Source organism: Thamnophis sirtalis, unplaced genomic scaffold (assembly GCF_051295495.1).
Source record: "Thamnophis sirtalis isolate CommonGarterSnake01/CBP01778 unplaced genomic scaffold, rThaSir2_p1.2 scaffold_15, whole genome shotgun sequence".
In the NCBI taxonomy this organism is placed as follows: domain Eukaryota; kingdom Metazoa; phylum Chordata; class Lepidosauria; order Squamata; family Natricidae; genus Thamnophis; species Thamnophis sirtalis.
The window spans coordinates 2,053,739-2,067,263 of NW_028261395.1; the positions used below are offsets into that span (position 1 = coordinate 2,053,739).

The 13,525-nt window shown below is 36.0% G+C and overlaps 1 protein-coding gene across 8 annotated transcripts in view; it reads right to left on the bottom strand.

Annotated features, from left to right (window-relative positions):
• Window positions 1-13,525, bottom strand: part of CPEB3 (cytoplasmic polyadenylation element binding protein 3) — an 82,139-nt gene that overhangs the window by 4,693 nt on the left and 63,921 nt on the right. For all 8 annotated transcript variants that reach the window (XM_087702291.1, XM_087702290.1, XM_087702292.1 and 5 more), the window contains 4 exons: window positions 12,456-12,623; window positions 9,206-9,295; window positions 4,879-4,997; window positions 676-790 (listed from right to left, as the gene is read on the bottom strand). In XM_087702291.1, the coding sequence (XP_087558417.1) occupies window positions 676-790; window positions 4,879-4,997; window positions 9,206-9,295; window positions 12,456-12,623 (492 nt within the window). The remainder of the gene's footprint in view (window positions 1-675; window positions 791-4,878; window positions 4,998-9,205; window positions 9,296-12,455; window positions 12,624-13,525) is intronic.

Consider the following 13,525-nt stretch of genomic DNA (forward strand, 5'->3'; position numbering starts at 1 on the left):
ATGAGAACTGGGGTAATTATTTCTCTTTCATTTAAAAAAACCCCAAAGGGTTATTCAAATGCGTTCTCCATATTATTTTTTAATATTCAAATTTATTGCTTTACCCCACAGAGGAAAGTCTTTGAGACTCTCACAGCTCTCTCAACTTAACCAGTTTAAGAAAATTACTTTTAAGTTGAAAACTCATCATGACAAACAAAAGGGATTAGTACTTTTATGGAAATAGCCACTCTTCACTTGAAATGACAGTGCTTTCAGGGTGTTAAAAAAAAATACTCCCTCTTGAATTTAACATAGGTGCCTATTGTAACTAGAAGGACTTCTTTGGTGAAGAAACCCCAAAGCCTGTTTATATAAGGATAAAGAGGTAGGATTGCAATGTTCACTTATTCTCTCTCCCGAGCTTCAATCCCTGGTAATAACTATTTGAGAATATCTTCCAATCATCCTGAGGAAAATTTGAAATATAGGAGAGAGAGAGAACAGTATCAAGGAAAAACCACTTGCGAAATTATCCAGTTGGCTCCATTCATTCGCAATTTAGAATAGAAAATATACAGAAAGGAGAGAAGTAGAACTCACTCGTTTGAAATACTCTGAATAAAACTAGGCAGATTATTTTATCAAGCTTCAAGCAGTTTTTCATAAAAGCTGGCTTTTTATACTTTTACTCACCAGCTCGGAGGGGTCGTGGAACTCCTCCCACAAAAATAGTTTTTCTGGGGTCTAAAGGTTGAGAACCATCCATTACAAAGTCACTGTCGCTTAAATTCCAAGGTCGAATTTGTACCTGAAATATTCCAAAAATCAACTTCCTTTTAATCTGCCTTTTGAAAATTAATCAAAGACCAACAACTTTTATGCAATGTTTTAACTATCTACACGTTATCAAAATCAACTTATGGGCTGAATGTTTTAGAAGTCCTCTTTACAAAAACATGTTTTCCATGAAAACCTGCAGTAAAACCATTTAATAACATCTACACTGTGGTTTTGTTTCATGACTATATTAACTAAGGAACACCAAATACATATTAGCCTTTGCCAATATAGCAAGATTAGTCTCATACATTGGTTGCCTACCATAGAAAATGATAAATTTCTATAGACCATCTTGGAATCTCTTCAATCTTACTTTTACAGTATTAATATCAACTTGTTTTGCAAGTAGGAAAAATTAGTCAAAGCTTAGTGTAAGAGGCTCATTTCTGAATGGCATAGCAACACAGAATATTAGGATAAGCAGAAAGACATGCAGCTTACTATTTTATTCATTTATGAACAATTTTGATGAAAAAAAACACAGAACTTCAGATTCAGGTGCAGAACAAAGAATATGATAATTCATAAACTATTCGACATATGTCTTAACAAAGTACTCATCAACTTAGTCTGTATCACAGAAAACTTTTTCTATCCTCTCAATCTTGATCCACTCAATTTTTTCCTTTTATATGAGAATAAAGTCCAGGCTATTTTGTATTTTACGTAATTGTTCAGTTTCTATAATAACCTTTTGTTTAAAGTATCTATTTTTGCTATTAAAATCTAGGAAGCAATAAAATCTTAAATACAAAAATATTCACATAAAATGATTCACATATATTACTAGTCTGCAATTAGTCTGTCAACTCTGACATTAAATGATGTAGTTGTAAAATGAAAAATTACATAACCATGGCCGTCTTATGATGGTGGTTTGGGAGTTCCCTCTGCAGTCATTGAGAAAAATCACCATGGATCGTTAAATTTGGCATCATGTAACCATGGCTTGCAACTTCCTCCTGGTTTCCCCAATGACTCTGCTTGTGAGGAGCTGGTTGTAAAGGCTGCAAATTGTTATCATGGGGACTGTGAGATGCTGCAACTATCTAAACGTATACCAGTGCCATCTTAAGAGGATCAGTTGTAAGTCTCTTTATTCAGTCCTGTTGTAACTTCAAACGGCTGACGAATGAATGGTTGGTAAGCAAGGACTTCGTGTATATGCATGTAGGATCTTATTCTAGAACAAATGATACTAGGCAATCTAAGAGCAGGGTTGGTTTATGGAATTGGAGGGCCAGTCGTATCCTTACACAAAGTCCTAAATTGCTTATAGATTCCTGCAAAATGTGATGCTAAATCTATATATTCAAACTGGAACAGACACAGAATCTGAACTAAAAATTAAAAACACCCTGTTTCCCTGAAAAATAAGCCCTTCCCGGAGAATAAGCCCAATTGGGCTTTTGAGTGCACGAGCTAAAATAAGCCCTCACCCGAAAATAAGCCATCCCTGAAAATATTGCAACACAGCAGCAGCCAGGAGGTGACCATGCTTGCTGCCTCCTGCACCTCAAAAATAATAAGACCCCCTCGAAAATAAGGCCCAGCACTTATTTCAGGGGTCAAAGGAAAATAAGACCAAGGCTTATTTTCGGGGAAACACCGTAGAACGTATTGGATTTTTTTAAAAAATCAACTTAAAATAAAATCCTGCCTAAGAGAATGTGTTGATCCAATCAACCCGTTTTCTAACACTCCACTCCACTACAAATAAGACTCCATCTGTCTGTTCAAAACCCCCATCAAACTGGATCTGCTGCCTGGCTAATAAAGAATTGCCCATCTAAGAACCCTATTGGCCTGTCTCTTTGGGTCAAGATGATGTAGCGGGTAGGTATAGTTTCCGTGCTTTCATATCCTCACTGTGTCATTGTCCACTTGAGCCTGCCTCTCTGCTACACTCCTCCCAGTCTCGGGACCAAGGCAGCTCGCTATCTTCCACCTCCCTTGAACCGATTAGGTGGAGAAGTAAGTGAGGTAAGGCAACGTAAGGTAAGGTAGATGGAAGGAAGGAAGGAAGAGCAGATAAGCTTCTAGTCAGCTGTCAGGAGCATAAAGATTCTGGTTGCTGATGAACTTGTAAACAGGAAAGTGATAAAGGCAGCTCTCCTTTTCACGCTTCTCAAATTAAACACGCACAACTCTGAACTAAATAAATGCCTGTTATGATTTCAATAGATAACATATTAAGGCTTAAATATTTCCTTTAAAATGTCCTTCTATAAGAAGTACTATAAAACAGAAAGACACCGGGATTACAGAAACACATTCCTAATTTCATTTTATATAAAGGGGTAAAAAATTTTTTTGAACAATTGCCTCAACCCCACCTAATATCACATATTAAATTCCTTTCAATAAGGAGAAGATTTTTAAAATAATTTTACAAAGTAATTTATTTACTTTGGGGGGGGGCAGGGGGGAGAAAAAAAGGTAAAAACTCGTTATGATCCAACCCTTGAAAGACAAGAGGATATTCAAAGAATATCCTCTGCAATCAAAAAATATAGTTTTTGCTACTTAATAACATTTTTGAAAGCTAAAGGAAAGTTGGGTGAAAAAAGAATGCATTTATTTACTTAGGCTAAGAGATCTGTCTGAATGGAAAGCATTTAGTTTATTCATTTAAGCGGTTAGCTAGCTGAATGCAGATAAGCTCTGGAATATTTTGTACTGGACGTTTTCAAAAGTACAAAAAAAAAATCTGATAAATCTTATATGTGAAATAAGTAGATATTACATATCTTACAGCTAATACCATTTTATTTACTGTTTATTTATATGGGATATTATTATTGTTATTCCTATTACTCAACTGAATGTAATATAATACAGGCAAGAGCATGCTATAGGATGCTTCTATGCTAGTTATTATGATTCCGTGTCATTGTATGTTATGAAATACATTGCTCTCTCTCTCTCTGTCATACCAGAGGTGGGTTGCCGAACTGGCGGTGGCGGCGGCAGGAAGCCCCGCCCACCCTCCCGGATGCTTTTGTGCAGGCTCAGAAGCGTTGCACGCACGTGCATGCACAAGCGAACCAGTAGTAAACCGGTTAGCCACTCACCACTGTTTCAAACATACATTGTGTGTGTGTGTGTAGTGTGTGTGTGTGTGTGTGTGTGTGTGTGTGTGTGTGTGTGTGTGAGAGAGAGAGAGAGAGAGAGAGAGAGAGAGAGAGAGAGAGAGAGAGAGAGAGAGAAATAGTTTCAGTTTCAGTTTCACTTTATTTGTATGCCGCCCTTTTCCCTGGGGGGACTCAGGGCGGCTCACAGTTCAAAAGGGTGGGGGAAGGACAAACAATTTACAACATAAAAGCACTACATCATTTAAGAACTCAACAGTCATACAATTCGAGTAGGGGTTAGAGTCTTTAACCCCAGGCCAGCCGGGATAGCCAGATTTTAAGTGCGGCGTGGAAGGTCTGGAGGGTGGGGAAATAGGGAAGTTGGATTAGTTATTTGCTTGTTTGTTATGTATGTATATTTATATTTTTGTTTGTTTGCTCAAGGAAAACAATAAAATTTTAGTCATCATTCTATATAACAGGATCGGGCGGCATATAAATTTTATTAATAAATAAACAATCCAAATGTATGGTCTCTCCCCAATTCTCTTGGGTTGAAAGTAACGTAATCTGAAGCTTAAGTCAGCAGAATGTTGCGTTGCTTACTGACCCTGATCATAATGAGTTTAAACAGATAACGTTGAATGAGCAAAATCAACAGTGATGTAATTTTTTTGCCTTCTTGCATCTTAATTACAACTGTTTTGTTGAGATGAAGAATTTTAAAACATAGCCAAAAAGACCAGGACAGAGTGTTTTAGGATTTCCAGTGTACATAAAATGAACGCAATGGACAATGGATAATGGATGTAATGATTATATTTGAATACAAAGATGACCTTCACCGGGTACCACTTTAAGATTAAGCAAACTCAGGATGATAGTCCTAAAACTGCCCTCATCAAGCTGAACAGGCAATTCCTTTTTCAGAGCGTTTTGTTTTAATGGTTGAAAGAAATGGCTACGTTATAATTTTACTTACTGGTTTGTCCTTAATAGTGGGACTTGATACACATAAATAAAGTTTACCATCTTCTTCTAGACAGGCGTCTATCAGAGCTTGGACAGAGCTTTCTTCCTGGAATAGCAGAAAAGCGTAACCTTGGAGGAAAAGAATAAAAGTTAGTCAATACAAATTGTAAAAAAACACAGCACAAACTAACTACAGATGTAACATTAAGGCTGTAAAATAACACAGTATTTTTAAAACGTCTTCAAAAACACAATGGACCCCAAACCATAACATTACAGGTAGTCCTTGTTTAGCAAACACAACTGGGACTGGCAACTTAGTGGTGAAGGAAGCGGTTGCTAAGTGAAAACACGATTGTCTTTCTGATCTTACTTCAGCTAATCTTCGCTTGATAGACTTGCAAAGATGGAAAATGCAAGGAAGGATCATAATTTTATTTTATTTTATCACCATTGTAACTGTGAACAGTTGCTAAATGAGGCAGTTTTAACTAATTGCTAAACAGGGACTACATGTAGTTATTTTTTCACTTTTTTTACAATTCACCTATGACTACCCTGCCAATAAGAAATCATGAGGTATCAAACGTTTAATTGAAATCAACATATAGCATGTCTATAGCATTCCTATAATTAAGAAAAATTGTTCAACCAATAATTAAATAAGGCGAGTCTGGCAAGGCATGCTCTTGGCAAATCCATCCTGACTTCATATATTTATTGCATTATTTTCAGGTTCTTATACATGAATGTGTTTATTAGTTGCTCTAGGATTTTCTAAAGGTATCTATATACGATTGAATGATCTATAGATTGCTGGATCTTCTTTTCATATTTTCAGACAGAGACAAGATTTGTTCTCTGCTCATTTGCTACTTAATTATTTTTTCATAATTACTCAAGGATCATATATAAAAATTATAGCCAACTCCTTTGGTATTCTAGGATACAGTTTTTCTAGCCTAGTTTTTTTAAACTATTCGCTTCATAGTAGTAGCTTTCACAATTATCTATGTATCAAATATTTTCTTATTAAAGACAACTGAACCAAATTAGGAATTGGATAGTTCTGTGGTTTAGCTTTAGTTTTAAAAAGTCATCTGTGTACAACCACTTATATAATTCATAGCATTCCAATGTTCTATTTATAATCGTAAGTTAAAAGCTATGATTATGAGATTGGACATAATTTATTTTCCTTTAAGAATGTATTCATGTATATTTCATTTGTGATGTTTTTAGTAACATAATATTTACATAATAATAGAAATGATATTCTGTGAACTATATAATCGTTAGAATAATAGAAATTATATATAGCATATTTAACAGAGTAAATAGCATAATTAATGCATGTTATAAATTCATAATAATTAACTAGCACTATAATCTGCTGGTTAAATATAAAAAAAAGTCATCGTTTCCTTAGTAATCTTATAAGTAGGAAAGTCTGGTTTGAGATCATGCACAATAACAATATCCCAAGGGTAATATCAATAAATTTGATGGATTAATAAACAGGAGGTTGTTTGGGAACTAAAGGTTAAAATTTGAGCATCTGGAGATGTCTGGAAAAATCAAAAGGTGTTAATTGTTTCAATAGATTAGAAAAAACATCAGCATTCTTATGGCATCCAGCAACTCAATAGCAGAATAAATAATTATATTCTAATTATAAACCGCCCGTAAGAATGTGAAACATGCAAAGGTAGTAGAGATTTGATTACTACAGTAATGCTGGCAATATTATTATTTGGCAGCTACTGTATATATTTATATGAGGAACTGATGCAATTTAGGTGAAGAAGCCAAAGAATAAGGGTAGAAACACCAGAATAGCCCAGAGCTTTCAGTTTTTTCCAGTTACTATCTGGCTTCAAGTTAGTTGGAATTTTTCTCAAATATAACGGCTGAATGCCTTGTTTTAAACAAATGAACTGCTTCATTGCACTGAAGGAGAGAGACATTTTGTTTTCAAACACAGAACTACCATTCCCAACAAAGAAAAAATTATGAATCATATACAGATACGGTAGTCCTCACTTAACAACCGACCACTTTAATTTGTTATAACAAATCCAAAAAAGTTACTTATGACCCATCCTTGAAGTTAAAACTGCTATCATCCATCCCCACCCCACCACAGTCACATAATCACATTTCAAGAGTTTGGCAACCGGTTTGAATTTATAGTTAAGTTGCAGCATCCTGCATATCACATGACTCGCCATGAGTTTTGCCAGTTTTCAGCATTTTTTGCAAAAAAAAAAGCCCATTTTGAAGAGTGAATATGTTTAATGACCCCATGGTTCACTTAATGACAACATGATTTGCTTAGCGTCTACGGTGACTCATTCTATGGTCATTATAAAAACAGTCATAAAATCAAGTCAGGACGTGTGGTGGCCCCACTTAATGACTGTAATGAATTACAATGGAAATTCCAGGCTCAATTGTGGAGACATGTTTTATGAACTTTAAACATGGACACCTAGCACTGAGAATTTTACTGAGGTATTACATACATAGTGGACTTCTTAGTTGAGCTAATCTCCCATCTAATGATGAGATCTTGCAATTCTGGGAATTCTAACAGAGTTTCTAATCATTATGCTGTAAGGTGTCTGCTAAAATTCTGACAGATCAGAAGTCAGTTATAAATAATCTGGAACAGTTGTGACAAAGTGTTTATCTCTTTCAGGCAGACATCCGTGGGCAACTGGCAGGCACTTTGAAAGCTGTTTTTCGTATTAGTGCCCTGGCAAAAAATAGAAAAGACTATATCCTTGCCTCCTGCTAAAATATATTTCACTCAAGAATGTTTTTAATAAACACAAGGGAGCACTGATTTAATCTTCCAAAATGCAGGATGCCTTGAGACCTCAGTAATTCTTTATTGGAGTTCTCCATTCCTAAGCCAAAGAAGTTAGATTATATTAGATGGTATGAAGAAATTCAGTAATGCTATAACCAGAAAGAAAAAAATTGCGCTAAAACAATTCTTCACCAAATCACAGAAATTCCACTTTGCATATAGAAGTGGAATGTGATAAAATTTTAATATGTTGGAAAAACTTATGAAATGCTGCTGCTAGGAGTAAAGAATATTCCCTCGTTATTCTTGTATGTTCCTATGCTTCTAAAAGATGAAAATGCGGAACATTTCATAGTGTTTTAGGGAATACAGAAACTGCTGGCTTTCTCCTCTTCCTGGCACCTGAGCAGAATCTCTGTTAGATTATAATCTTTAGCACAAACAGAAAAGTTTAAACTGTTAATGAAAAGACAATACTGAAACTAATCCACGAATAATTAGTAATCAGCTGGTTAATTAGGAACTGAATGCATATTAGACATCTGATAAAATAAAATTAAAAGGTTAGCATACTACAAAATAAATGTACAGGTTATTATATTAATAGCTTCATTTAAATAATCAAGGTAGTTTTAACTTTCTCATCCATAGATATTTTATACCAGTGGAGAAATTCATTTTTTTTTTACTATCGGTTCTGTGGGCGTGGCTTGGTGGGTGTGGCAAAGGACGGATACTGCAAAAATATCCATTCCCAGCCCACTCTGGGACCAGCCAGAGATGGTATTTACCAGTTCTCTCAACTATTCAAAATTTCCGCTACCGGTTCTCCAGAACCTGTTGAATTTCACCCGTTTTATAGCTATTGAAAGAGATAATTTCATTCTTCATCACAAGTAAATGCACTAGCATTTGCAAGAAAATTTTAAAGAAAGAGTGCTCTAAACATTAAAAAGTTACTGGGGTAAATGCAGTTGTTTTTAATAGTAATTATTATGTACTAGGTTTTTGACAATTATTTTGACATTATTTTGATAAGGAAGTGTTTGGATATTTAAAAAAGTACAAAAACATTTGTATCCTTCATTCTGTGCTCTAGTCACATTGTTTCTACCATAGGGAAGAACAGTCAGAATTGTACTTAGATGCAATTCTAGGATTGTGGAAAATGGTACAATTATGATTAAAAAGTGAGGTATTGATTGTCCTATCATGAATGTAACACCAATGTGTTTGTGTGAAATTACCAACACAGTCTGGATAGGTATTATACAAAAGATTCAAATAACCCCAGGATATCCAGAAAAATGGTTATGAAACCACAGAAAACACAGTATTATTATGGCCAGAATTTTACTACAGGCATGCAACGGCATATTCAACCTTAGAACAGAAATAGTAACAAAAGTTATAGATGACAAGGAAGATGAAGCCAATATTTCAAACATTGAACAACGTAGTTATAAATGTATTTATACATGGAGAAGAACATTTTCCTGCTTCACGAAACTGAAATAATTACCTTTAGGTGGAAAATATGACTTGCTTTCAGCTTTGTGAGGCCAGTCCACCACAAGAGGTCCAAACCTACGAAAGCTAGCAGTGATTTCATCTACAACAAAAGAATAATTAAGATTCATCAGAAATAAAAATGAATGATAAAACCAGGGGTGGGTTTCAAAATTTTTTGGAACCTACTCTGTGGGTGTGGCCTGCTTTGTGGGAGTGGCTTGCCTGCCATGTGACTGGGTGGGAGTGGCTTGCCGGCCATGTGACCAGATGGGAGTGGCCAAGATGATGTCAGCATTCCCAGTCAAGATAGAGGTATAAATTACCCAGAAAAGAAAGAGGCATCCATACACCTGAATTTAACTTCAAAGCAGTGGCAACAACTTAAATTCATTAAATAATAATGTTTGTTAGGGCTATGCACTGTTTTTGAATATATAGGAATGTAAAACCCACAGCTTCTACTTGGTACTTTTTAAAGCAGCGACACCTTTTTTCCTGGATTCATGAAATATCTACTTTAAAGAGCTGTGGGTGGGGTACTATATTTACAGTCTTGTACTCTCTTCAGTGCTTTGTTTGGAACAGAATCCAAAGTACCAGGCAGTCCTAGCATTTGTACTAAAGCTAGGCAAGTTATTTTACAGGGCTCTGAGCACTCCTCCAGATCTGGCCAATGAAGAAGATGTTCCAAGGTACTCCCACAACTTTCCAATGCTTTGAAATCCCACCAAATGATGCAAGCCTATTTCATCCTTTCTTCTATATGGCAATCGGGGTGGTTTTACGTATGGTTCACAGGTGGTCTATTTTCCAAGTACTTAGAGGGCCAAGAACGGCCTTTCCTAGATGGCAGCTTTAGCTTCCTTGAAAGTTAACATACCTTCAGGCCATTCAGATATAGACTAGCTCTGATCCTGGAACCATATCACATGCTTTATATATTAATATCATATTCAATGTAATCATTATTGCTAAAAAAACGCAACAGTTAAGAGTAGTTTGTAACAAAACATGGGCAAGAAACAAGAAGTTGATTTATCACCACCACCCCTATTTTAGCTTATTTCTGTCTTATCTAATATTTTCCTGCAATTCTTTCATAATCCAGACTACTGAAAAGAGCTCTACATAATGATACTTTTAAAATAAGTTTGATGTCCAACAGATTTCCTACTTACTAATATGAACAGGTTCTACCCTGTTGCTTAAAAAAATAAATTCATAAATATATCCCCAATAAAAAAAGAATAGTATGTTGGAATACTACTGAAAAACTCAGCCAAATGGGAAAATCCAAAGAAAAACATATTGGACTTCCTGCTAAGAAGTAACAATTTATATATAGTATGCACAATTCTTTTAAATTATTGCTGAACAATTTATAATAATTGTATCAAAGTATTATTCTATTGCCACTACTACCCTACTTCCTAGATGTTCACTATTCTCTCTCTCTCCCCCCCCATACTATAATGCAGGGGTGGGTTTCTCGCCCCGTTCCAACCAGTTCGGTTGGAACGGGGCCAGCGGCGTCCTCGTGCACGCGCGCAGTGCACGCTTGTGTACTAGCATCTGTGCGATGCTCCAGCTGCTCCTGGAGGATCGCGCAGGCGCTGTATGCGTCCTGCGCATGCGTGGAAGCGCAGAACTCGTCAAAACCAGGTAAGGAACGCGGGCGGGCGGGTGGGCCCTTCGCCGTTCCTGGAAGTTACTTACTTCCGGGTTCACCGACCAACCGGTTCGCGGGGACCGCCGCGAACCGGTTGAAACCCACCCCTGCTATAATGCTAGTATACTGCTCATATGCGATGTAGATGTAGCTCTAGCTATGGAAAAACTGTATTGCTATCTCAACTGGTTCAATATGAATAAAAGTAACACCAGAAAAATAAAAATAAAAATTATATTCCCTGTCCTATGGAGAAATTACTAATTAGGACTATAAATCAATTAAAACTATTTTGATCCAAATTCTATGTTGTTATTATTATACAGGCAGTCCTCGACTTACAAACATTCACTTAGTGACTATTCAACAGTTACAATGGAACTGAAAAAAGTGCCTTATCACCATTTCTCGCACTTATGACCACTGCAGAATCCCAACAGTCATGTGATCAAAATTCGGATGTCTGACAGTTGGCATATATTTATGACCGTTGCAGTGTCCTGGGGTCAGGTAATCATTTTCTGCAACCTTCTCACAAGCAAAGTAAATGGAGAAGCCAGATTTACTTAACGGGGTTACTCATTTAACAACTGCAGTGATTCACTTAACTGCAATAATTTTATAACAAAACTTGTAAAACAGGGCAAAACTCACTTAACAACTGTCTCACTTAGGAACAGAAATTTTGGAGTCAATTGTGGTTATAGGTTGAGGACTACCTATACTAGAAGAATTAGAGGTACTGTATCATCATCACTAAATTATTCTATCAGGCAATGATATTTTTTTTCTGCCTAAGGAATTCACTACTGTGTTGGTATATTTCAGAAGTAGTAAGTAATAGGATTTAGGGAATTTACTGGACTAATGTCTAAACTGCCAAAGTTTAATTGTCACTGGGATAGTGTTATCAACATTATCTTGTCTTCTTCTGTCTCCTCCATTTCTCTGTTTGTATAGGCAATAGACAAGGGGAAGAAAGTAGAAATAGTCAAGATCAATAGATATGTCTGTGTGTGTGTGTGTGTGTGTGTGTGTGTGTGTGTACATATATACTGTGTATATGTATATGACTGAATGTATACACATATACACGTTTGTTTTTAAATGAGTCCCAATAGTTTTTACACTTTTTATACTTCCGTTTGCATGTACAAAAGTTCTTCAGTTGATAAAATCCATGCTCTGAGGATTTAAGAGCTCACTGTGTTAATCTGGTTTTTAAAGAAATAGCCACTATATTGCTGAGCCGTACCTCTCAGTAATTTTTAAATGGCAAAAGGTTAGCTTAGGTTAGGTTAAGTTTATTTATAGGCCGCCCTTTTCCCTGAGGGGACTCAGGGCGGCTTACAACTTATATAGGAAGGGGAAACATACAAAGACATATAGGACAATACATAATTAAAAGAGTAAAGCAACATTCATCCAGCATTCGGGCGGGGATGGAATATAATCTTTAACCCCAGGCCTGACGGGATAGCCAGGTCTTGAGGGCTGTGCGGAAGGTCTGGAGGGTGGTGAGGGTACGGATCTCCACGGGGAGATCGTTCCAAAAGACCCTTATGCCCTTCCTCCCGCCATCCCACTGTACCTTCATCGATGTCAGGGGGCAGCCCTCCAACAAACACCTTCCTAGAATAGCGTTCGACTCTTTCACCATTCTGACAGCGGGTTGGGGAGTTGAGACCTGATGATAAAGACTGGTCACCATGACTGTCATCCAAAAAGCCATCTTCAAAAGGAAATAGTGAAGATCGACCTGTGAAATAGGTTACAGTAGCTTAAAAACCAGACCCTTACACATCTGATTCAAAGATGCATAGACACACTCCATTAATAAATCTACATAGCTTAAAATGCAAATCATGTTTTCCTTCAATATTTAAATTTTTTCACCATCATATTCTACATACAAATATGTTTTGAAGTAAATTAGGACAGTTTGAATTCTGGAGCTTTAGTCACTCAAAGAGAAATTGTCATTAGTTTCTGAGGATGGGCTATAAGCTCAGAAGTTCATAATATTCATGATAACTAATCAAGTAGAGATAAATTCACATGCTATACCTCCAATCAATTTGTGTTTACTTGTGGTTTGGCATACTCTCCAGTCCTAAATAAGGAAAACCATAATTCTAATGCAAGCATTGTCTAGAAACTTTTCTAGGAATGTCTGACTTGAACACTTGCCCAGAGGATATTATGAAGAACCTATTCTCTCCTGATCAACATATACTTGAAAACTGCTGAAGTGAATTCAAAAGTTAATTTTAATCACCTTGGAAAGGAAGAGTTATCAGAAACTAGTAACATATTTTGCTTACTGAACCGACATTCCACAAAATCATCTTATAATTCACAAGTTTCTCCCTCCTAACACTGTCATTTTCATTAGAACATAAGCCTAAAAGCAGATCTGTCACATTTAATGTTCTTTATCTAAGACTCAGATTATAAAGATTATAAAACTCTAATATGAAATATTAATATTTCCCATCATTTATAATATCCATGACTCACACAGCATCCATAAATCTTGCTCACTGTTGTACAATATGTTTTAAGTGTAACTAATTTAAGTCAAAACCTGAAAAATTCTGTACATTTCCCTTTTTAATTAAGGTACTTGTTTCAAAGTAAATTTGACCACATGATAAACTT